The 25,017-nt window shown below is 50.3% G+C and overlaps 1 protein-coding gene and 1 long non-coding RNA gene across 5 annotated transcripts; one reads left to right on the forward strand and one right to left on the reverse strand.

Moving 5' to 3' along the window:
- Positions 1-5,696: 5,696 nt before the first annotated feature.
- On the reverse strand, positions 5,697-8,919 carry HES1 (hes family bHLH transcription factor 1). The gene is given in 6 exon segments (XM_077754513.1): positions 5,697-6,277; positions 6,280-6,407; positions 7,070-7,157; positions 7,412-7,507; positions 7,644-7,761; positions 8,891-8,919. Coding segments are annotated over 6 exon segments (663 nt in total). The 3' UTR covers positions 5,697-6,073.
- A 116-nt stretch (positions 8,920-9,035) lies between these two features.
- On the forward strand, positions 9,036-19,613 carry LOC144223582 (uncharacterized). Of its 4 annotated transcripts, none has more exons than XR_013332755.1 (5): positions 9,036-9,145; positions 11,501-11,616; positions 11,874-11,936; positions 14,785-14,890; positions 18,750-19,613. It is a non-coding gene; the product is annotated as an uncharacterized LOC144223582 (long non-coding RNA). The 4 variants fall into 4 exon arrangements; XR_013332753.1 differs by lacking the exon at positions 9,036-9,145 and adding an exon at positions 9,256-9,547; XR_013332756.1 differs by lacking the exon at positions 9,036-9,145 and adding an exon at positions 9,256-9,547 and having other exon boundaries at positions 19,305-19,613.
- The last annotated feature ends 5,404 nt before the right edge of the window (positions 19,614-25,017 follow it).

Here is a 25,017-nt window from a genome sequence, read left to right on the forward strand (position 1 = left end):
TGTAAAGGAATCATATTCCTGTTATGCATTTTGATGCCATAAGGATAGATTTTATAGCTAAGGGGGAGAAGCTGATAGAAGAGAAATGATGTAGGAGGAAACATAACAATTTGGATGCTGGCATTTGTTGACCCCAGGAGTTTTTCACGAGGCTGGAGTTTTCGGTAAAAACTCCAGGACTTCCAAGTGTCATGTCTCACATTGGTGACGAAACAAGTAAAATTAACATGAAATCAGATCACATTTGTAAATAATAAAATAGTAAGTTACAAAGAGTGTTCAGTAAATAACATTGCGGTCATTAAGTGATACTTGCAATTTTAAGGGGGGGAAAATGCATTGATCTGTGCTTGACTCAAGGCAAATTACAACTAGAAGCCTATCCAGACATAGAATAGCTACAGCAAAGCCTTATTATTAATTTAGGCTACCATTACTGACTTGGGTTGCAGTCCTAGCTCTTTTTCTCACTATAAAGAACGATTTATACAGTTGACCCTCGCACAATGCAGGAGTGGTAGTACCCACCCCCTCCCCATTCTAAAATCCGCATATAACTCGTGCCTCCCAAAAGCTGAACTACTAATACTAATAGCCTAGTGTTGACCAGAAGCCTTAGTCATAACATAAATCATTGCTTAACATAGATTTTGTTTGTTATGTGTATTATATGCTGTATTCTTATGGTAAAGTAAACTAGAGAAAAGAAAATACTATCAAGAAAATCATAAGGAATATAAAATACATTTATAGTACTACACTGTATTTATTAAAAAAAAAAATCCACATATAAGTGGATCTGCCCAGTTCAAACCTGAGTTGTTCAAGGGTCAACTATAGTATAAATACTTTCACAAGGGCCATGTTTAACCTGTTTAGGGGAATACATTCTTTAAATGACTTTAATGCATTTAGTTTTAGAAGAGCAAGTGCTTTTGTAAACTATGAGTTCAGACTCACTACAAGGATTTGCAAAGTTTACTGCTCTCCCTATTGGATATTTAAAATTCAGACTTTTCTCTAATTCAGACTGACGTTCTTGTTTAAGGAGACTAATTCGGTAAGTTTATTTAATTCAGTAACTGTACTAGTGGAAAAATTCTAGCCAGTTAGGGAACTGTGTTTCCTAAATGGAAGGAATCCTGAGAAACAACAGATCACATTCTTTTTTTTTTTTTTTTTCTCCCAGAAAAGAAGTGGGCAAGTGAAAAGGCTGGGAAGCGGCATTTTAGGATGAAGAAGGGACGTGATGGTATTTTAAATTCTCGTTAGTCTGTTTTCCCAGTAAGATGACAAGATATGACAAAAAAAGACGGGGTCTTGCCAGCAGGTATGTGAGCAAATCCCGTCAGAGGCAGTCTTCCTCGGATGGGCCACGCAGTGACGCGACTCTCCATACCATGGCCAGTCTCCAGAATCTAACGTGTGGCCCGCTTGCCTACAACAGTAGAAATACAATGCCCGTCTATTGGAGTTTGCTTCCATGTCTTTAACTGCAGATGAAGATACTTGGTTGTAAAATCATCCCCCGTCTTGGTCAACAGTTTTGAAAGATGCCCGATATACGTTCTTACCGCCACAGAGCGTGTGTCAAAAGGCTGAGGAAAGAGAAGCACGGACCGGGGAGTTGAGAAGGCCTTTAGAGACTTCTGGTCTAACCCTCTCACCTTATCAGGGAGGAAACGGAAGCCCAGAGACCCAAGGGGACTTGCTCAGCATTTCTCGGGTAAGGGCCAACGTGGAGCCAGTTTCTTGACCACATCAAGGTGATTGTGCTCATTCAGAAGATATTAGTATCAATGGTTAATCTTGAAATTCACCATTTGGCCCTCACTTTCCTTACGTGGACTTTGACTAGGTATCGACTGTGCGGGCAATGTCTGTGGTCACAAAAATTCACGGATCAATTATACTTTGGAGGACCAAAAGCTTACCTGCTACGACATGTCACCTTCCTTTGTACCACCAGCGCACCCCACTCCACTTTTATGGCACTTAACACAGAGTAATTCTTCTTCTTCTTCCTTTTTTACTGGTTTGTCTCGCCTACCAGGCTGTGAGCTTTATAGCTGCAGAGATCATGCCCTTCTTCTCCTTTTATTCCCATAGGGCCTGGTTCAGTAATTATTGAATGACTGCATGAAATCCAGAGACTAAGAGAGAAGCAGCGGTCCCTTCGCGTGGGGTCTGGTGCAATTAAAAGCAGGCCCCGAAACCACTGGGCAAAGTCCAGGCTTGGCTTCCTAGCTTGGCGAGCACCCCTGTGCTCACTGTGGTTGCTCAGGAATCTTAATAGCTGACATGCACGGAGGCCTCAGGTGCTGAGCACGTTCTCAATGCTCTACGTGCATTTATACTTCTCTTATCCTCACCACCCTGTGAAAAATACTCCCCCACGAGCCCCAAGTTACAGAGGACACTCAGAGAAGTTAATTTGCCTTGGTTTTAGTACCTAAGCAATCTGAAGCAAGATCACTGTGCGTTTAGCCCCTAGGCTATTCTGCAATAAACCAAGGACTGAAATCGACAGCTTGGTCCTTTTTTTTTTTTTTTTTTTCTGACCTCCAGGCCAATTTATGTATTTGAAAATTTAACTGGCCAACCAAGAAGTCCTTCCTGAAATGTCCCCACACTGGACCCAAATATTCACCTCCCTCTGCCTTTTCTTCCGCCTTCCTCGGCCCCCTTTCTCTTCCTGTTGAGCTCCTCTTTCACCTCTCAGCTTCAAGTGCCAACGCCCTGAAAACCTTACCTGGTTTCCTCTCAGATCAGAATTAATCTCTCTGCTCTTAGGTGCCCTTTGTTTAAAGTTCATTTTTGGCACTTACCTCATCATCCCTGGGATGAGTCACCTGAATGTTTGTCTATCTTCCCGGCTAACCCAGAGCTCTGGGAGGGCAGGGGCTGTGTGCAGACTGCTGTCGCCTGTGTGGCGCTTGCAGGGGGCCTGCGGGACACTTAGTAGGTGGCTCAGGGTTTTTAGAGATGAGATTTTTGTTTTTAAGAGGCTAGAGTCGCAGACTGGAGGCTCCGTCTGTTTTGGGGGACGCGGGTGCGGGCTGAGATGCCCCCCTCCTCCCCCTCCCCCTCCGTGTCCCCCTCNGGTGTGGGAAAAGTTAATTGACTTTAATGACAGGTTTCCCGGGACGGTGGTGACGATGAGGGGGTCCGGTTTAACCCCTGGGTCCCCACTCCCGAAACACGTGGGGGGTGAAATGGGGCGCGAGAAGGGGGGCGCGCCCGGGGGGCGCGCTTATCCACTCGTCCTAGGCTCGCGTCTTGACCGGCGAGAGCGCCCCTCGCAGCTCGGCGCCTTTCCCGCTCCGGATGCGGCCCGGGACCGCGGGGGGCCGGGACCCGGGAGGGTCTCCATTGAGACGATAATCGCGCAGCGCCGGAGGCCGGCGGCCCGCATCCGGACGCGGAGCTGGGAGCTGGGCCTTATCACCGGGAGCCATCGGCCCTGCCCGGGGCGGGAGAGAGGGGCTGCCGGGTGTGTCTCCAGGCCGTAAACTAGGCCAGGCCCTAGGGATCCGAGTGGGAGGGGGGGTGCGCAAGACCGCCTTGTCTTTGAAGCTTCATTCTCCCTAACCCCCAAACTACTTACTACGGAAACAACCTGGGTGCAGGAGGGCACAAGGTCTTGGAAGTAAACCCACTCCTTGGACTTGGAAATGTCCCAGATAAGGGAAATGACTCACCCAAAGGGACACAGTCAACTCAGTCGCGTAGCTGGCAGAGGAGCCCGAAAAGGCCCATTGGGGCCTGGGTGGCCCCCTTCTGCCCATGTCGCACAGAAACAAATGCCTCATCTAAGAGTCTAGACCCCAAATCCAGGGGAAAAAAAGACTGCTTTCAAATGAACAATTGTTTACTTCTTTTCCTTAAAGTTATGAATCCCCACCCCCGAGATCTTGCCACTTTTGTTATGAATAAAAATTCATGTATTTCAGTCGTTCCCCTTCAGCACAGGGAAAGACAGATTTAGTTTTAAGTGGGTGTGGAGATTGCACGTGTGTGTGTGTGTGACTTTTGAAGAACATAAATGTATTTTTATAAAAATGAGACCCTGATGTCTCATGTCAGGACGGTTCAGGATTTCTAGTGGGGCCAGAGGACAGATTTGCCAAATGAAACGTTTAAGCTTGTGCTGGGTGTCTTAATGGAGCAGTTGTTATTATGTTTGTGTTTAAACCAGAAGGAAAGCACGGGAAGATGGTATGGTAGAGAGGGCTGTGCGTCTCTGTGTGTGCCTATGTGTGTGTACTTCTTGAGGGTGGGTGTTGGATACCTTTCACATAATGAGGCAAGTAGGAGCCAGATTTTAAGAACTATCTTTGAAAACTTTCCCTCTGGGTCTGAAGCTGGATCGAAGGTATTTGGGTAGAAAACTGCTGTCTGCTAGATCATTCCAGTGATAGAGCGGCTTTCCACACTGGCCTGTGGGAAAGGCCAGAGCAAGGCGGGGGAGAGGTAAAGCTTTTGAAACAAGACAGAAAATCGTTGGCTTTATCTTTGTTAGGAAGGCTTCAAAGATTGATTTCTCCCGCCTCATCCTTCTCCTCCCAGGAGCAGTTCTGAAAGAAGGGGCACGAGAGGAGGCCGGCGGGAGGGGCCGCGGCCGGGGAGGACTGGCCGGCGGTGGGGGAGGAGGGCGCGCCTGCCAGACCCACAGCGCGGCTGATGTGTCTGGTCTCGCAGGGCTCGTGGTTTTCATTTCCCCAACACCTGGATGCAGTCAAACACCTGGCCAAATCTGACAAAATCTGACAAGCCTTTGTGATGGGATTTGGAAGAAATTCCCTGCAGATCCTGGCACAGTTTAAAGCTGTCCGCTTTGAGTTAGGACTTGTTAAGGAGGGTTATGTGAGCTGAAACCCGAGACAACCCGTGTGCTTCTATCTGGAGCCCACATCTTGCCTGGAAATGGGGCATGACCAAGCGAAGGGGTCGCTTGCTGTTTGTATTAAAGGGAAGATGGCCTGTGTGCCTGCCAGCGCGGCCCCCACATGCTTTCTCTATTAGACCCAAGCGCAGAAACTTATCAAAACCATATGTCTGGTGTTAATCATCTGGACTTGGGCTCCACTTGGGAGTCTAACTAGCTGTCCCTTGGCAGAAGGAATCTGTTGACCTTCTCAGCTTGCCTGAAGAGGGTGCAGAGAGGCATTTCAAACTTTTGGAGGCTGGTACAAGGCAATGTGTAGCTGCACCCAAGTATTGACTAATTAAACAGGCTCCAACAGCAGAAGACTGGAGGCTGCATCCAATTACTCTGGATGTGGTGTGCTGTCCCAGGGAAGTGGTGCTCAGGGGTCTCTCTTAATGTGTCGTGGGCACACGTTACTCGATTAACTTCATGACTTCAGTCCGGTTCAACCTTCTTCAGGGGAGCCAGTATGAGAACCGAGACTGAATGACTTACCCAACTGCAACTAAAAAAAAAATGTTGAAATCCTTTAGGAGATTGACCACAAATTGATTAGAGTGGCCATAATAGACGAAGTCTTGCAAAGTAAGTGGAATTTAGTTCATGGAGGGTTGGTAAAAGGTTTGATGGATTGTTAAACACGTTCTTTTAATAACAAAAGAGCCAATGACTGAATTCTCAGGTTACCCGTAATCCAAATTGTGCCAAGAACCTTTTTTTTTTTTTTAACATATTCGGAAATAATCAGTTCTAAGACATAAAAGCCTTCACGCTTTTTTCTTTTATTATATTTTCTCAAATAAACTTCCCAAAAGGAAGATATTTTAAGAGCATGTTCAAACATCTTTGGCATCACATAAAAAAGAAATCTCGTGTAAAAAACGAAATGTCATCTGAACTTTTATAATACAAAGGCGCAATCCAATATGAACATATAAAATATATACAAATATAGTGCATGGTCAGTCACTTAATACAGCTCTCTACAAAAAAGTAACTTTTTAGAAATTAAAAAAAAACAAACCCCAAAGTAACCACTTAATCACAAAAGTCCTCTTCTCTCCCAGCGTCCAAGTTCCTGCTGAGTGTCCCGAGGGAAGAGAAGGGGGTTGGGAGTTTAGGGGGAGGGGTGACCTGAGCCCCTCAGTTCCGCCACGGCCTCCACATGGAGTCCGCCGTGAGCGAGGGGCCGCTGGAAGGCGACACTGCGTTCGGGCCCACGGAGGTCCCACTGCTGCTGGTGTAGACTGGGATGACGGGGCCGCTGTGCGCGAAGGCCCCGTTGGGGATGAGGAAGGCAAACTGGCCGTCCGGAGCCGGCACTACCTGGAAGCCGCCGAACACCTTNCGAGCAGCCGGGTGCGCACCTCAGTGTTAACGCCCTCGCACGTGGACAGGAAGCGGGTCACCTCGTTCATGCACTCGCTGAAGCCGGCGCGGTACTTCCCCAGCACGCTCGGGTCTGTGCTCAGCGCGGCTGCGGGCCAGAAGGAGACAGACGGGTCACCCAACGGCCCTGGCCCCGAGGCCACCGCCTCCGCCCTGGGAGGTCCCCGCGGGGCTCCTCCCTGACCACCCGCCCGCGGAACTGCCCCCGGCTAAGGGGGCGGTTGTTTAGAAAAACCGTCCAGCTCTCCACACCAGCTTGGCGACCGAAGCCGAGACGGCTCCTCTCCATTCCGGATCGCTCCATTTTAACCCGTTCAGCCTCACAACTTCCCCCGACCCTCCGTGCGCGCGATGTGACCTTGGGCAGTGCCCTCCACCCCCACCCCTCCCTGTCCCCGCCAACCGGGCCTCATTTCCCCTTCTGTAATAGGGAAGCGGGGAGTGCTAAGCCAGTTGACCCCCCACCCCCAGCCCCGCCACGGTTCTGCGTCTTTTCGTCGGCACCCGCTTCCTCCACTGCCAAGCCGCCCGCCACCCTCGCCGCTACAACCTCCCTCCCTCCCTTTCCGGAACAGTAACAACTTGGAGTTGTGGCTATAAATAAGCCCCAGACCGTGGGAACGCAAGAGTGAGCCAAGGCAGTAAAATGTAGCTGAATGCCTCTCACAACCACGGGCGGAAGTCTGGAAGAAATCACCGCGGGGCGAAAGGGACGCCCGCAGAGGGGGACGCGAGGCAAGCCGCCCTCACCCGTCATCTGCGCCCGCTGCAGGTTCCGGAGGTGCTTCACTGTCATTTCCAGAATGTCCGCCTTCTCCAGCTTGGAATGCCGCGAGCTCTGCGCGGAGAGGAGGCGAGGCAGGAAAGTGAGAGCCCCGCCAGCCGCCGCGGTGCGCTGGGGTCCCTCCCCCACCGCCCCGGCGCCGCATCCCTACACCCGGGAGGGGCCCGGCCCTCCCGCCTCAGAGAACGCAGTGCCAGCGCCGAGGGTCCCGGCGGCGAGGGGGTTTCCGTTTAGTACCCGAGAAATAGTATTTAGTTTTAATAATAATAATAATAAAAAAAAAAACCCAGGCAGCATTACCCACTTACATCTTTCTTAAGAGCATCCAAAATCAGTGTTTTCAGCTGGCTCAGACTTTCATTTATTCTTGCTCTTCGTCTTTTCTCCATGATAGGCTTGGATGACTGGAAAGAAATAAAAAAAGAGCCCTGAGTTCCCATGGGATCTGCCATTTCACCCCGGGGTTGAAAGGAAGAAAGGAGCCCCCCAACCCCAACTTAATTTCTTAGGGCTGCAGAGAGATAGTGGTACTGCCCTTACCTTTCTGTGCTCAGATGCTGTCTTTGGTTTATCCGGTGTCGTGTTGACACTGGCTGGGGGAGCAGCCTCCGGGGGAGAGGAATTTTTCTCAATNTTTAATCTGAAGGTATCTTCCAGTCTAAAATGCGTTTCTTGTAGACAGCAAATAGATGGTTTTTGCTTTTTTTTTTTTTTTTTATCCCTAGAGAATTTTATTTTTGGAGTCCTTCACACAAAAAAATTGCTTTGTTTATGTCCCTTTCGCTTGAGACTTTCACAAAACTACTGAGCAAGTGCTGAGGGTTTATTAGAATATCTTATGGCTACGTGGTGACCGGTAGCGCTATTCCAGGACCAAGGAGAGAGGTAGACGGGGGATTCCAATGTTATCTGCACCAGCTCCGGATCCTGTGTGATCCCCAGGCCCTGGCGGCCTCTATATATATCTGGGACTGCACGCGAACGGCTCGTGTGAAACTTCCCAAACTTTCTTTCCCACAGTAACTTTCAGCCAATGGGAGGAGGAGACACGCGGCACCGCTCGTGGACCGCGCCCCCCCATTGGCCGCCAGGCCTTGTGCCTGGCGGCCAATGGCGCGCGCCTGAGCCCGGGGCACCGGAGGCTACAACGTCAATCAAAAGGATTTTAACCCTTTGCTGTTCTCCCTGCTGGGCTTTGCTTTAGAGGGGATTTTCCCGCAGGTTTTGCTCCAGTCTAGCTTATTTCTTTTGGGGCCGGGGTCTTTGCTCTTTATTTCCTTTCACGTGGGTCGTAGAGCTGCTTTGATACTTATAAGAAGTTCATTTGAAATATATTTAAAAAAAAGATTTAGGAGGACACGGACAAAAGAGAACGTGTGCAAGGGCGTATGTTACCAATACATCTAAGTGATTTCCCGCTCAGACTCTATACATTGGGGGAAGGAAGATCATGAAAATCGATCATGCAGAAAAAGGGCAAAAAAAAAAAAAGGCCTTTCGCATGCAGAAAAAGGACAAAATGCCTCCTACCTTACATTTGCGATTTTTCAGAGCAAGGTGTTCTTTTTTTTTTTTTAATTCCTCCCCCCCCCCCCCCCACCCCCCCNTCAGAATAATTTCCAACTGGGCAGAAAGGAAATGGAATTTCAAATGAAAGATGAACAAGGGGGCTTTGATGGCAAGGCCTCAGGGACGCGCGCGCGCCCTCGCCACCCTCTTCCTTTCCACCCACAGTGTGTCCGCGCGTTGNGGTAAATAGCAGCTGCTGTGCTCGAGCCTGGGAAAACCCCGCCCCCTGCGCCTGGCCGGGGCTCATTGGCGCGCGCTGCGTGTGGGGTGTGTGTGTGCGTGCGTGTGTGTGTGTGTGTGTGTGTCCGGGGCCCCCTCCTCCGGCCCCCNTTGATGTCGCGCCCTCCCCGCCCTTCTCCGGGCTCGGAGGCCGCCAGAGGCCTGGCACGCATTTCTCAGACACTTCGTTCCCTCCTTCCTCCGAGCTCCCCGCCGAGATCATGTTGTAAACGGTGCCCCCAGATCCCGTCCGGGTGAGAATCAGCGGTTCCCGGACTCGGGGTGACCTTGGGCAAGCCCCCTCCGTTCTTTCACTCTGTAGCGCACGCTCGGTGCCAGGCCCCGTGTTAAACCCCGGGATTGCCAGGAGGAGAGCCCCAGTGGCGGGCTGCGAGGACTTTACAGTCACCTGGAGGTGACTGTAATCAGACGGACCCTGATTTTCTGATTAATGACTAGATTCCTTTCTCTTTCGGGCTTAGGTGATGGCCTGAAGGAAACACTAAACCGCACCTTTATGGGCGACGCTATCCATGGTCGACCGGGGGGTACAGGGATGAACGCGGTGTTTATTTATTGCCCGCAGGAAGCCTGGAGCCTAGAGATACTATACTCATTAAGTGCAGCTGACATCTGTTTCCCAGTCTCTTTTTCTGGTAGGTTCCAGAGAGATACCTGTGTGTCTAGATCGAAGTAAAATGCTGTGGAGGTTTAGGATAACTAAGTTACTAATAAGTTGGGGTATCTTGGAAAGCTTCCTGGAGGATATGGCCTGTGCTTTGTTTCTTGGAAAATAGGGAAGACTGCGGCCCTGGAAATGTGGGTCGTGGGGCTGGGGAGGCATTAGAGGTCTACACTCTGGAACCTGAAGTCCTTACTCGGGCATCATGGTCTGGAGTCCAGGGTGTCTGACAGGCAGGATTATAAGAAGGGACTGAAGGAGAAGGCTTGAGGCCAAGTCACAAGACCCTTACATGTCTTGCTAAAGGACTTTAGCCTTTTCTTTGGACAATGGAGAGCCATGAAAGGCTCTTGAATAGAGAAGGGACATCAAGATTCTCCTTGAGAACGATGGCTCTGGCAGAAGTGTGGAGAGTGGATTGCAGGGTTTAGAGGCAGAGAGCCCAGTTAGGAGGTTCAGGCTGGTAAAGGAGGTTCCTAAGTGACAGGTGTAGACAGACTGACACCCAGAAGCACCTGCCTAGAACCAGCTCACCTGGGCGTTGGCTGTACGCTGCCCAGTGACCCAACGTCAGCAGTGACTTGCCTGCCCTTTCACGCAACGCCCCCCCCCCGGACCTGGAGTCTAACTAAAGAGTCATTGTGACTCCGAGCGAATCTATCTTCCAAGCCTCATTTCCATCTTCCAGGACAACCCTCAAGTCTGCCGCCAAACCTTTACCTCATTGCAGGCTTGGTTTACTCACTCTTGCCCCTCAGGCTACTCGCTGGGATTTTGTGTGAGTGTGTGTGTGTGGTGTGTGTGTGTGTGTGTGTTTTCTTAACACGCTGCAGAGTGGGCTTTGCCTGATCATGTTCTGAAGAAAGAGTGAACAATGTCTCCTTTGTTGACCTGCACCCTGGGCCAATGGGCTCGGACTTTTCTTTCTTATTTTAAACAGATGGAAAGGTGGTGATGACAGAAAATTGTCTGTTGCCTAAAAAAAAAAAAAGTGGCGTTTTCCTGGGTATTTGAAACGCTCTTGGTGAAAGGTGATGTGCCTGTGAAGCTACCCTCCTTTCTGCCGTGCAGGCTTCGCAAGCTTCTTAAAATGCTCTCCTCAGCATCTGACTTTTAAAAACTGCATAACTACTCTGACCCAGATTCTTCCAAGGCACTAAACCCTTCCCGGGGAAGCATGTTAACCCTTTCCAGGTCCCCCCCACCCCCATTCTAGGAGAGCCAGTGACTTCCCCCACCAAATGCAGCTATGACATTGACTGCTGTCTGCTGTTGGGCCCTCATTATCTAGCTGGTATGCCACCCCCTGGCCCTTGTAGCCTAACAGTCTTTTCTGTCCCCGACTCTGTCATCTCCTCAGGATTTGGAACCCTGAAGGTGCATGGAGAATGTTGAATATAGTCAAGTTAGGGTTTCACTGCAGTGCCTGAAGCAGCCTCATGCTCGTGGTTCAAATAGTTAACCGGCAATTCTTTTATTCCCACTTTAGGAGGCCTTAGGCTGGTAGGATGAGCAAATAACTTACACACCAAACACACACACACACAGAGCTTTTGAGGGACAGAGAGGTCAGTCAAGCAACCAGAAATTTGCCATGAATTTGTCTCTGGGCCAAATAAAAAACAAAACAAAAACAAAACCCCACCCCGTGAAATGTCTGGCCCTCCACTCTAACCATTCAAGAAGACAGTTTCTTTGCAAATAGACTTCTGTATAATGTTTCAGTATCTTTATTTGGGTCAGGGAAGATAGGGTCAAGTTGACCCTCTCTCCAGCCCTTCTCCAATGGGGAACTAAGCTCCTACACTTAAGAGAAGACTTTTGGGATTGGAAGCCTCCTTCTTAGATAGAACAGCCTTTATATTTCTGGCCTCCTCCCACCGCCCCCCCAAAAGCAAAGGGAAAATTGAACCCTGTTCATCAACAGAGGTCACTGCTTTGATCCCACTGTGGGAGCAGCGAAACACGAGGACTCTTCCCCACTGTATCATGCTGGATGAATACAACCAGGGGCCCGTCCCCCCCCCTTCTGGCCCACGAAGGGTGAGTTTTCTGGCTTCCTACATCACCTGTTTGCTCTAAACCATAAAACAAATAACTGTGCCTCTAGGGAGACTCCCCTTTGTCCCTAGGTATCAGCGTGGTTTGTGGGTTTGGTTTAAAAGCTACAGAAAAGACCGAGAGTGAGAGAAGAAAAAAGGTATTTTGCCTGAGGACTTGAAGCTTTTTTTTTTTTTTTTTTCCTTCCCCCCTCGTTTTCCTCCGCTTGACTGACTTTCTCACACTCGGATTCCCTGCAGCCTGCCAGAGCCGACCGAGGGAGCTGCCCTGCCAAGAGCCAGGGGCTATTGAAAGAGCCTTGAGTGAGTACACACGGGGCGGATTTCTCCTCCCCTGCGTACCTGCTCTGCACCTGCACGGGGAGCAGTCCCACACATATCACCTGATCGCCGCCTTTTCAGAGACCGTGAGAAAAAGAAAGCCCAGGATAGAAGAGCGGTTTGTTGTCTCTCTGGAGCCGCGGGGCCAGCGTGCCCAGAAACGACACATTCCGGGCCGCTCGTGCGGTGGGCTGCGTGGTTGCCGGCGCGCGTGCCCCGGGGGGAAGGGGCCAGAAGCCGGGCACCACCTGCAGGCCGACTGCCTCGCTGCTTGCGTGTCCTGGCATCTGCCTGACGGGTAGCGTCACGATCCTTATCTAGAATCGTTATGTGGTCCTTCTAGGGACGAGTCCGTGTATGCTCATCACAGCAAAATTCGCAACCAGGATTTCTTACCTGAAGGTTCACTGATGGACCCCCTACCCCGAGCCTAAAACAGTGCCTGGAATGGAATTCCGAATGAAGCCTACAGGCACGTGTGGCAGTAGCTTTGTGTATACTTTTTTTTTTTTAATATTTTTAATTTATTTCTAGGAGAGAGAGAGAGACAGCGTGAGCAGGGGAGGGTCAGAGAGAGAGGGAGACACAGACTCTGAAACAGGCTCCAGGCTCTGAGCTGGCAGTCAGCACAGAGCCCGATGCGGGGCTCGAACCCACGAACCGCGAGATCATGACCTAAGCGAAAGTCGGACGCTTAACCGACTAAGCCACCCAGGCGCCCCGCTTTGTGTATACTTTTTTGAATGAATGAATCAAGGAATGAATGCATCAATTTTTTGCCCGAGGGGAGGATCCATAGCTTTCAGCAAAATTCCAAAGCTTCTTGTGACCCAGCAAGGCGGAGGAAACTGATCGAGAGGCAATGTCCACGTACAGGTTGTGTACTTTAAGCCCAGAGAGGGCACGGGACTGGCTTAAGGTTCTACAGCAATGTATGGCCAGAGTGGGAGCCCGAAGCCAGCTCAGAGCCCTGTGTCCATGGGACTTTTAGGGTGGGGTTTATGGAGTTGGGATCACCAACCCCGAAAGCCTGGATTTAAAACGATTAGGGATGCCTGGGTGGCTCAGTGGGTTAAGCGTCTGACTTCGGCTCAAGTTATGATCTTGCAGTTCGTGGGTTCGAGCCCCACGTCAGGCCCTGTCCTGACAGCTCAGAGCCTGGAGCCTGCTTCAGATTCTGTGTCTCCCTCTCTCTCTGCCCCGCCCCCACTCACGCTCTGTCTCTCTCTCAAAAATAAACATGGAGAAAAATTTGAAACAAGAAATACAGTAGACACATTAATAAAACGTACTTTGAATTTCCAGAACCTTTTTTTTTTTTTTTAAATTCTGAGGCACTGGTGCACCCAATTTTTGGACGGAGAAAGGGATAGGCAAGAAAGCCAAGTGTTTGTTAAGAGAAGAGGATCCGGGCGTGCTTGGGACAAGACTCCTGGTTGCCATGAAGAGGCATTAGAAACAACCGCAAGTTTGCATTCCATCTTTGATAAAAATAAGTTGCTACTTCTGAACAAAACTGCTGGGCTGCTTTGTAGTCAGGCTGGGCCCTCAAACTGCGAAGGAGGTGGAGGCGGAAGCTTTCACCGCTGGCTAATTTCTGCCACTCCCCCCCTTCACCCCCCCCTTGGAAAACTTGAGTGAGCCAGTTACTCAAAGTGTGGGTGCACTTTCCCAATGGGCCCTGAAAGGGGATGGTAGACAAGAAAGCCTTTTCCAATGGGGTGGGGGCAGGGCGCTCGGGAATGACTTCACTCCCACATTTGGCTCAGGCACGGCAGCCACGGTGGCAGCAGTGAGGTGGGAAGGCTCTTTTCTCCAGCCTTTGCTCTCTGAGCAGGGCTGTGGTGACGCAAACCTGCAAGCCCAGAGACGAAGGAGTGCGTTCCCCAGGGGCCACACAGACGCTAACCTGCACCCCTGTGTGTGAAAGTCTCAGAACTGCACTGGGGCTGGTGCCTGAGGGGGTTTCTGGAAGGTTCAGGAAGGTCGGATGAAGCCTAGCCCCTTGAAACCCAGGACATGCATTTGGTTGGCTTGCTGATAGCTGGCTCAAATTGTGACGTCAGATCCAGTTGCCCAAAATATAAACACCGGCAGCAACAATAACAAATGCAGCTAGCCCGGAGAACCATGTAGGCAAAACCCAGGGCCTGAGAGTGATATAGAATGAATGTATGCAACCTATTTTTAATTAAAATCTTCATTATTATTATTATCCCCACATCACCTCTCGCTGCTTGTAGGAAAAGGATTGGGGGAGGCAAGGGAAGGGACCCGAGAGGTGGTATAATTGGGCCGAAGAAGAAGTAGTTGACTTGCCCAAGGTTCAACGCCTCCCCAAGGGGAAATAGCAAAGCCAGAATGAGGCTCAGATTTTCTACCCACCAGTCCAGAAACCTGCCTCGCTATATCTCCGTAAGAACCTGTGGAAGTATCATGCAGAGCCAATGGCTAGCATCACCACCGAACATGGATTTTCCAGTTGAGCATCTGGACTACCTGACAGTGAGCGATTTGGGTAGTGTGACTGGCTACGCCCAGCCCAGAGCGTGGCTAAATTCCAGGCTTGCTGCACTGTGACTCTCCCTCGGATTTGCCTATCACCCTAGAACCTCTGGAAAAGGAAGGATCTTGATTTCTGAGTTCCGGGATGATAGGAAGCCACGGGCAGAGGCCACGCTGGCTCTCAGTCAACCAGCCAAGCCAAGTCGCATGCAATTGCTCCTTTTTTCTAACTGCCAACCTGTTGCCCTTATTTGTGCTCTAAAAGGAAGATGTGGGGGCAGGGAGGATACATCTAACCCCTGACTCTGTGCTTCATCAACGCTAGGCTCCTATCAAGACCGGAGGAGACGTGGCGCTAGGCATACCGTGGTGATGTGGGAGCACGAAGACGTTGAGTGGGGTGGCTGACGTCACACTGAGCAGAGGGAAAGGTGAGAAAAAGAATGGGTTTTCCAAGCGGTTGGTAGATGGCATTTGCGCGTGCCATGTGTATTTTCCTTTTAGACATCAGGTTCAGGAAACAAGAGAAAATGGTTTAGGCAGTCACTGAGGCTGGAGCTTGACTGGTGGTTTCCAGTATGGTTGGGGCCTTCTGGTATCGTCCACAGAGTTGGAGGTGACTGTCCCCCGCCTCACAGTTGCTGGACAGTTGACGGTACTTTCTAGTCCATTACGGCATTTTGCCCTCATCTATGGTTGTCTAATCTAGACTAGCATGACTTTCATGGGAGGCCCGGGGAGGGCGAGAACGTTCAAGCGGTTGGTGCCGGAGACCCTTGGCTAGGCCATGGGCTGTAAGGGGCATGGGATATAGGACAGGCAAGCTTTCTAGAAAATAGTACCTCTAGAGAGACACGCTGGGGCAGGGAGCTTAGCAGCGGGCGGAGAACCAACTTTGCTTTCTCAGCCGCAGGCAAAAATACAATTTCCAGAACATGGAAGAAGAGAGGTCTGTCAACTTGGTATAGAATATCAGTAATCCGAAGGACACATCTTTGGGAACGCATGTGGGGGAAACTAGGAGGAAGTGTCCTTTCTCGTGGTGGGGAGCGCGGAGAAGAACAGAGGCGGAAGGCGACGGAGCGTGTTCTGGAAAGGTTACGGAAAAGGCGATGACCATAGTCTCCCCCGGGGCGGAGGCTGGAGCTCCTTTTTAGTTCAGCATCCAGAGCCTTCTGAGAGGGAAACAGGGCCTGTGAGTGAGGGCCCTGTAGACCCCTGGGGCCCACGTCACTTTTCCTCAGGAGCTAGTTTGTTCTGTGCTGTTTGTACTGCTGTATTAGGAGCATAAACTCCCTGGAAAAGGCAGCGGGATTGTTTGGGGGCGAGGGCCGTGGGGAGACCACACCCGCCCTGTGCTTAGCCTGCGGGTGGCGGTCCCAGCGAGGAGGTGGCTGGGTAGCTCAGAACACAGGGGGAGGTGAGCCCCTGGAATCCTTCCTGCGCCAGGGAAAGGACCACGGAGCAAGTGTTCGACTCCATCTCCCTGACCACCCACATACCGCGGTGCATTTGGGGGTCCCCTCGGCCCCACTCCGTGTGAGGCGTTTGTGAGGTGGGGAGAAGGAACCTCTCCTTTTGCAGGGGTGGACTTCCACGGGCCAGCCTTGACTGAAGCCTGACAGGAGGCTCTGCTGGTGTGTGGCAGGCTTGCCTGAGTGACGAAGGGCTCTTGATAAAGTCCCAGAGCGTCGCCAGCTTCTGGAGGAGGTTGTCAAGCTGTACGTGTATGAGACACGCATCCAGCTGTGCCCTCTGTCTCGCTAGGCTTCCGTAGCCACGCAGGGACCCAACGCTCATGTTCAAGTGCTTGACCATCTTGTCCTCAGTGGCGAGTCAACTCCGCACCCACCCTTCACCTGTCCTCAAAGTCCTGGTGCTTGGAAAGGACCTAGACTTGGTGTCTAGAACTACTTGTTGGCTGCACGGAAGGACAGAGTCCCAGCTTGTTTTCTTTGAATCGACTGGACGTGGGTGATGGCAGCAAGGTAGTTCGGGCAGGGACTCTAACCGTCCTGTTCGCAATTGCCTGTTTAACTTAATTCAGCTCTGTGACTATTTTTGAGTACCTCCTACGTGTCAGGCACAACTACACACCTATTTTGACAGTTAACTTCCATCTCTGCTGTTACTCAAATGCCGGTCGTCTGTGCAGAGTGGGAATATCCCAGGTTTCCATTATAAAGCTTTCCCCTTTGCTGCCCACATTCTTCGTGTCTATTGCTTCTCTGATAAAAAAAAAAAAAACCAAAAACACCCAAAAACTATGACCTCCTTATGGCGTCTGGCACCCTCAAATATTTGGAGGATAGATGCGTGAATGAACTTTGACTTGGGGAAATAGGTTTTTCAGGGGAATTCTCAGAGGGTCAGCATATTTTTCTAAAATTTCCTTGGTCACTGAATGAAAGGGGTTGGTTTATTTTAACCACTCCTGGTGGCCACCTCTGGACAGCTGGGCTGTCCCCTGCAGACAGCTCTACTCTGTTGCAGTCAGGTGAATTTCGAGGAGTCTGTGGCTGTCCGTATTTTCCCAGGCCTATCTTTATTGATGGTTATTAAAGGCACACCAGCACATGGCAATATGAAAGTACAAAGCAATTCCCAGGGTAAGGTGCGTGGGAAGGAGCGAGATACTGAGCTCCCAAACCATTCCACTGTAATCACAATCTGCCAAATCGATGTAGAGTTAATCAGTAAGATGCAGGCAGCCGGGTGCCCCTGCTGGGCAGCAGATAGAAAGGGGGAAAAGGCTGGAAGGGACATCAGTGTTCCTACCGGAAAACTGGGAAAGAAAATGAGAGGAAGACCCCTGGGAAGGACCGTCTAGTGGGGAGCCACCCAAGTGGGTGCAGAAGGCCACAAACGGTCCTGAGGAGGGACCGCTGCTGACCTCTTCTCCGGCCCTCACGCTCTGTTCACGCCAGCCCCTCGTGGAAGATTCTGTGTAACCAAGAAAGATATAGTCATCCTGCTCAGACACTCTGGGTTAAAGAAGTATAAATAAATACAGTGCAAAAAACACCCGTTTTTATAGAGCACCTCAACACACCTGTTGTTTTACGACGCCGATGGTATTGATAAGGGGGCTATAAAGCTGAGGCGAAATGGCCTCGTATTTAAATAGCAGCTTCCTCTGTGAACTTCAAGTGTTTTACAGCTGAGAGTCGACTGACCTGGTGATCATTTCTGTTAGGAATGTGGAACACACATCTCTCTGTATGTTCAGGGAAAACTATAGCAGTGTGGGCTAAAAAGCATAGACTCTGGGGCCAGACTGCCTGGGTTCATGCTTGAGCCTGTTCGCCAGCTATGTGGCATAACTCTTCTGTACCTCAGTTTACTTACCTGTTAAATGGGGAGACAGTGCTCACAGGATTGCTGTGAGGGCTAAGATCTATAACATGCCTAGAACCGTGCCTGGTGTAGTACAAATATGCTGTAAGTTTTCGGCTCTTCTAGCACTGCTCTCAGTGTATCTCTGCCATGTAAGATGGGTAGCCTCATCGATCTGAAAAAATTCACAAGGTGTTAATGTTTTCAAAGAAACGGATGGACAGCCACTGTGGCTAATTGGTCTGCGAGTATTTGACAAAATCAAAGGCTTCATTCGGTCAGTCCCACAGGCCGTGGAACCAAGAGAAACCTAAACAAACCTATCTGGCTCCTCCTCCTCTGCCAGGAAAGTGGGTCCCTTCCACCCGCGTACTGTGGTTGCGGCTCTGTGGGCTGTCGGGTGGGCCTGCTCTGCATGACTGGAACAAGCCTCAGCCCCACAGAAAGGGGAGTTCTGGGCGCAGACAAGGGCATCAGTGCGGGCCTGGCACACAGGATGTGTGGGCTCGCCACCCTCCAGCCCGGGCCCTGCCCGCCCCCGCCCCTGCCCGCAGGGCAGGAATGGGAAGGGCTGGAGAGGGACGCTGGGTCCCCAGGAGCAAACGTGGGCAGGCCCTCCCCGGATCCAGTCACACTTACGTGAGATCCCATTGGTGGCGAGATGCATGTCTGAGGCCTGCGCCCGCGGGTTCTTATAGGTGACCTTAGAGTTTACGGTCCCGACTGGGTCACTTTTGAGAGCGAAAGGTCGCGCTGTTAACAATCGTGTCAGGATGCCTGGTGTGACCTGGGACTCCTGGCCATCCACGTTCTGTGGTCCATTGTTTATCTGTGTATTCAGCTGTCCTTTTATCAGAGGGCCGTCCTAAGAAGAAATTTTATTAAAACTTTTTTTTGTTTAAAAAGTTTTATTTATTTTATTAAGTTTGTTTATTCTATCTGTTTGTGTTTGAGAGAGCGCCAGAGGATCAGAAGCGGGCTTTGCGCCGACAGCAGCGAGCCCGACGTGGGGCTTGATCTCAGGACTGCGCGATCGTGACCTGGGCTGAAGTCGGACGCTCGGCCGACTGAGCCACCCAGGCGCCCCTTTTAAAAATGTTTTCCATTAAAAAAATATATTTTTAAGTTTATTTATTTATTTTGTGAGGGAGAAAGCACGTGTGAGCAGAGGAAGGGCAGAGACAGAGGGAGAGAGAATCCCAAGCACACCCACACCACCAGCACAGAGCCAGATGCAGGGCTCGATCCCGTGAACCATGAGATCATGACCCCAGCCCCAAATCAAGAGTCGGACGCGCAACTGGCTGAGTCACCCAGGCGCCCCAGAAGAAATATTATTTTTAACTCACTAATATTTTAGGACTTCTGTGCCTTCGATCTACCAGTGAGGCCATTGTTGAGCCTAGAGAGCCTAGTGTAGACAGGAGAAGAGAAAGATGGAGGGAAGCCCCACTGGGGTGGGATGGTCACTTGAAGTATGTTTGACAGGACTTGTTTCTTCTTGGATAGAGCGGCTGTGCCTTGAGCTTCCCCGCCTTCCAGGCTGCACCGGGTTGTGTGCCAGCATGGCGATGCTACCAGAGGCTTCCGCACCTGCCACGCGGGGCTGAGAACGTCCATTCCCCTTGGACGTGTGAATGCCAGGACAGCAGGTGCCATGATCTGAAATCCAGGCCATTGTTTAATGGCAGAAGGAAGACCCCAAAGGAAGGAGCTTTTTCCCACCCAAACTACTTGCCCCTTTGGTCTTGAATTTGACTAGGTTCTTTTACGGAAAGTAACAAACAAAACAAAACAAATAAAAACACAAAACACAAAGTCAAGGTTTGCTCTTTGTTATTTCCTTAAAAAATTTCAAGAAAGAAAAGAAAATTGGGTCCCTTGCCTGAGCATTCTCCTATGTGCCTATTTAATGATTAATAATACCTTGTGGGCTATTGTTTGATGTGGCCTCTGCTGGTTTGAACAGGAGAATACTGATTCACTCCTAAGGCATTTATGAATCACAAGTGTTTACCCTGAGACGATAAATGAAAGGGGGAGATTAAAAAAAAAAAAGCACCCAAATATGCTGAGTTCTTTGAGCAAAAACCGGAGGTAACAGGGATCTCAGTCTTTGATACCCTGTGTGGAGCCCCGTTTTCTCTCACAGAAGAAAGATGGTGTAGAATGAGGGGGCTTTTGAGTTTTATAGATTTTTTTTTCCTTTCACTTGCTGATACAGTTGAGGCAACTTTTTCCCATGTTTTCCTTTCTTTCTTTCTTTCTTTCTTTCTTTCTTTCTTTCTTCCTTTCTTTCTTTCTTTCTTTCTTTCGTTCTTTCTTTCTTTCTTTCTTTCTTCCTTTCTTTCTTTCTTTCTTTCTTTCGTTCTTTCTTTCTTTCTTTCTTTCTTCCTTCCTTCCTTCCTTCCTTCCTTCCTTCCTAAGTAGGCCCCACCCCCAAAGGTGGCCCTTGAACTCAAGACCCTGAGATCAAGACTCACAAGCTCTACAGCCGGAGCCGGGCCCTCCCCTAGTTTTGCAGGTCGCATGCACTCTTCTCCTTGCCGCCTGTCTGGTCATTCCGATGGCAGTTTACAAGGGAGTTTTTCTACGGTTGTTAGGGACTCGGTGTCCCATGTCCCCCTCACTGCCCACCCCTGAGGGTGGCTCCACAGAAACCCAGAGGGGAAGACGGAGACCTGCCTTGGCCAAAGTGAGGCTGGAGAGGGTAGGTTCAAGAGACCAAGAGACTTGACAGACCTCGGGGTCAGACCGGACTAGGGCGTCTAAGGAGGAGTCCAGAGGTGACACCTGGTTTGCCACTTGAACAGCGGCTCCACTTGCAATGGTAGGCTTAGCCTCCCTTCTTTCTGCCTCCAAGTCAGTGAAAAAAGACAGCTAAATTTGCCCCTGGTGACCCTTTAAGTTTTTTTCATTTTGAACTGATTTTTTTAAATGTTTAGTTATTTATTTTGAGAGAGAGAGAGAGAGAGAGCAGCAGAGGGGCAGAGAGAGAGGAAAAGAGAGAATCCCAAGCAGGCTCTGTAGCTGTCAGCACAGAGCCCGACGTGGGGCTCGAACTCATGAACCATGAGATCATGACCTGAGCCGAAGAAGCCAAGAGTGGGACCCTTAACCGCTGAGCCACCCAGGCGCCCCAAGATAATTTTAGACTTACAGAAAAGTTGCATCAATAGTAAGAGAGCTTTCTGATGCCCTTTAGCCAGCTTCTGGGGCGCCTGGGTGGCTCAGTCGGTTAAGCGTCCGACTTTGGTTCAGATCATGATCTCATGGTTTGTCAGTTTGAGCCCCGCGTCGGGCTCTGTGCTGACAGCTCAGAGCCTGGAGCCTGTTTCGGATTCTGTGTCTCCCGCTCTCTCCGATACCCTTTAGCCAGCTTCCTCTCTGTTCAGCATCTTCTATCACTATGGAGCCATCATCAAAACTAAGCAAATAATCTCGGTACAATGCTGTAAACTACAGACTTCATCTCACTATTTTTTTGTATTCGTGTTTTCTTTTTCTCCTAGGATCCCATCCAGGATTCCACATGCATTGAGTTGTCTGGTGTCCTTAGTTTTCTTTCACTCTATGACAGTTCCGAAGTCTTTCCTTGTTTTCATGATGCTGGGATGAGTACTGGGTATTGTATGTGAGCCAACTTGACAATACGTTATGTTAAAAATAACAATAATAATAAAGAGAGTACTGATCAGCTGTTTTGTAGAATATCCTGCTGGGCTCCATCTGATGGTATCTCGTGATTATGTTGGGGGGCTGTGTTCTGGGGGGAGAATGTCTCAGAGGTGGTGTGCCCTTCCCCGGGGGGCTACGTGACCTTGCTCTACATCACTGCTGCTGTTAACCATGGTTATGGGGTTAAGATGCTTTCTGCCGGGACTGCCCATTGTAATTCCTATCCACAGGAAATGACAGTTTCCCCCTTTCTGTTCCCCACATGTTTTGGGGGTGATACTTTAAGATTCTGCAAATATGCCATTTCTGCTAACACATCTGCCCAGCAAATTTAGACTCTGTCAAAGGGCCTTGCCTGTGGCAATGATTGTGGTAGTAATCTAATAGTGGTGTGTGATTTCCCTCATTCTTTCTACATTTACTAACTGGACCGCTCTTTAAGGAGGAATTGCATTATGTTACACTGTAATAAAGCAGAAATAAGAAATCTGTACTCTTGAGTGAAGCGTCCAACTCTTGATTTCAGCTCAGGTCATGATACCATGGTTTGTGAGTTCGAGCCCCGCGTTGGATTCTGTGCTGACCTCATGGAGCCTGCTTGGGATTCTCTCTCTCCTTCTCTCTGTGCCCCTCCCCCTGCACCTTCTCTATGTCTCAGAATAAATACATTTCAAAAATCCATACTCTTTTGGAGCCTACATTTTAGATGGAGAGAGAGACAAGCAAACTCAATTGAGTGTGTTAGATAGTATATTAATAGGTGACAAGTATATCGATAAGTGACAAGTACTATGGAGAGAAATCAAGTGGGGGAGGGGAGACGAGAAGTACTGGGAGCAGCACATTGAAATTGCAAGGTCTTCCTCTGAGGGAAGGCTTTAGAGGGGAGACTTGACGCAGGGGAGGGAGCCAGCGTGTGAATATCTGGGGGAAGCTTTCTAAAGAGGAGAAACAGCAAGTGCAAAGGCTCTGGGGCAGGACCACGCCTAGCCAATGGGCTCTAGGGAAGTCAGGAGGCCCGCATGGCCGGTGCCAAGTGAGCAAAATGCAAAGGGCAGAGAGGGGAGAGGAAGCAGAGGCTGCCAGTCCAGATGCTGCAGACTTGAGGCCGTTCCAGCGGCCTGGCTGTTGCTCCGAGGGAGACAAGGTTTTGAGCAGAGGCGTCACAGAAAATGCTGCATGTTCCTAAAGGATCCCTTTGGCGGCCCTGTGGTAGGCAAGGACGGAGGCAAGGAGACCAGAGGTAGGAAACTATATCACTTATCCAGGAGGCGGTTGTCTTTCGGATAGATTTTGAAGGTAGAACTGCCACTGCCGAGAAGAGGCTCCCTCGTGGCCAACAGCGTCAGGCTCCCCCCAGGGTGCATAGCCTCTCCCCCCGCCCCCCACCCCAGACCTTGAAGTGGGGCTTCAAGCACAAGTTTGTAAAGTGAGGTCTGGCACTTGGAGCCTAGGCCCTGCAGCCTCTCTTAGGAGCCCTGTGTCATCCGGGTCCTCCTTGCATCTGTCTGCCCAGCACGCACTCTCTGCCCCAGGGCCAGCCCACCACCATTTGCTTCCGGTCTCCCAGCTCTCAGCGCCCTCTGCCAATCAAGATCCTTCCCATCCTCCCCAACGCAGCTCCGCCCGCTCCGCCCTGCCCTCTGAGCTTCCCCGCCCCCCAGGCTGGGGACACTAACCACCCTCCCCCCTCCCCCCGCGCAGCCCCTGGAGACAGACAGACACCACAGGTGCACCTGAGCCTCGGGGGCCCTTAAACACGGGAACTGGCACCAAGAGCTTCATCAGTGGTTAGTTGGCATTGGCATATGGCATACGTTAGGAAAGGACCTATTAGGTTTCCTTTTAACCATGGAAGTACATTTTGCGTTCATTAGACTCCACGTATATTCGTATTTCTGTCTTTCTTTTTTTTTATTTAATTTTGAGACAGAGACAGAGCACTAGTGGGGGAGGGTCAGAGAGAGAGGGAGACACAGAATCCGAAACAGGCTCCAGGCTCTGAGCCATCAATCAGCACAGAGCCGGACGCGGGGCTCGAACCCACGAACCGTGAGATCATGACCTGAGCCGAAGTTGGACGCTTAACCGACTAGGGCGCCTGGGGCACGTGGGGCACGGGGGTGGCTCAGTCAGTTGAGCCTCAGACTCTTGATTTTTGGCTCAGGTCATGATGCCAGGGTCCATGATGAGCATGGACCCTGCTTGAGATTCTCTCTCTCTCTCTCTCTCTCTCAAATAAAAAATTAAAAAAAAAAAAAGTTTCTGCCTCTCCTTCTGCCTAACCCCTCACGTAAAATTGAAATTCCACATTTCTTCAGATTGGGCCACCTGTACCCACGGAGGGGTGCTGTAAAAAGTAGTTTGAGAAGTCAGGTGAGGGGTGCAGGAAGAGGCGGACATCACTGGGGGTTCATTGGCTGCTAAGGAGTTTCTCTTTATCTATTGGTTGACTTACCTTTAAAACATGCATACGGTTAAACATTTCTAACAGTACAAAACGGTAGAGCCTGAAACGTCACCCTTCCGCCTGTGGCTCCCATCCTGAGCCCTGTCCCAGGGGCACTCCTTTTTTTTTTTTTTTATAATGTTTACTTATTTTTGAGAGAGACAGAGACAGAACACGAGCAGGGGAGGGGCAGACACAGAATCCGATGCAGGCTTCAGGCTCTGAGCTGTCAGCACAGAGCCTGAGGCGGGACTCGAACTCACAAACTGAGGGATCATGACTGAACTGAAGACAGACGCTTACCCGGCTGAGCCACCCAGGGGCAGCCACTCTCACTCATCCCTTATATACCAATCCGGGGATTGCTAATGAACAGTCAATGGCTGGGAGCCGAAAGTCATGAGTGATTGAAGGTAAACTGAGGCACTGTGAATCCCAGCCCCCAGCAATGCACTTCCAGGGTTGAAGCAGCTTCCACGCAGGAGGCTCAGCTAACCCACCATTTTTATTCTTGTCTTTGGTTCAGACCCCCCAAAGCGGAGTTTGTAAAGACTCCACATGCCTGTGGAATTGGGGGCATTCGGCACTACCATCTGGGGCTCTGGGTTCCCCCCCCTTCCCCGCCAACCCCCCGGGGAGATTTGTTGTCATTGAGATTTCCCAGGTTGGCTTTTGTCTCTCCAGAAAACTCAGCAGGCCAGAAGGAGGAGCAGGGCCCAAAGCTACATTAGGAAGAAAGGCAGGTGGGGAGCCGCGAAGTCAGCCCCTGCGCTGAGATTACAGCCATGTGAGTGATGACAGTGAGGTTTCGGGGTCTTTATTGATCGCCCCCACTCCTCCTGCGCCTCAGAGGCTCACCTGCGAGGCAGTGTTCTCAGCTACCTTTCCCGTGGGAATTCAGCACAGCCAACAGAACCCCTGAACTCAGCTGGGCCACTGCCAACAACCCTCAAGNTATTGAGGCAAGATTAGATTTTTTTTTCAGTTTTCAAAAGTGTGGTTCACATGATCTCTAGTACTTTTCCTATTGAGTGAAGACCACAGAGCTGCCAATTCCAATTTTCTTCAGCTTTTATCACTAGGAGAAGCTTAAAA

Source organism: Crocuta crocuta, unplaced genomic scaffold (genome assembly GCF_008692635.1).
Source record: "Crocuta crocuta isolate KB4526 unplaced genomic scaffold, BGI_CrCroc_1.0 scaffold70, whole genome shotgun sequence".
Lineage (NCBI taxonomy): Eukaryota > Metazoa > Chordata > Mammalia > Carnivora > Hyaenidae > Crocuta > Crocuta crocuta.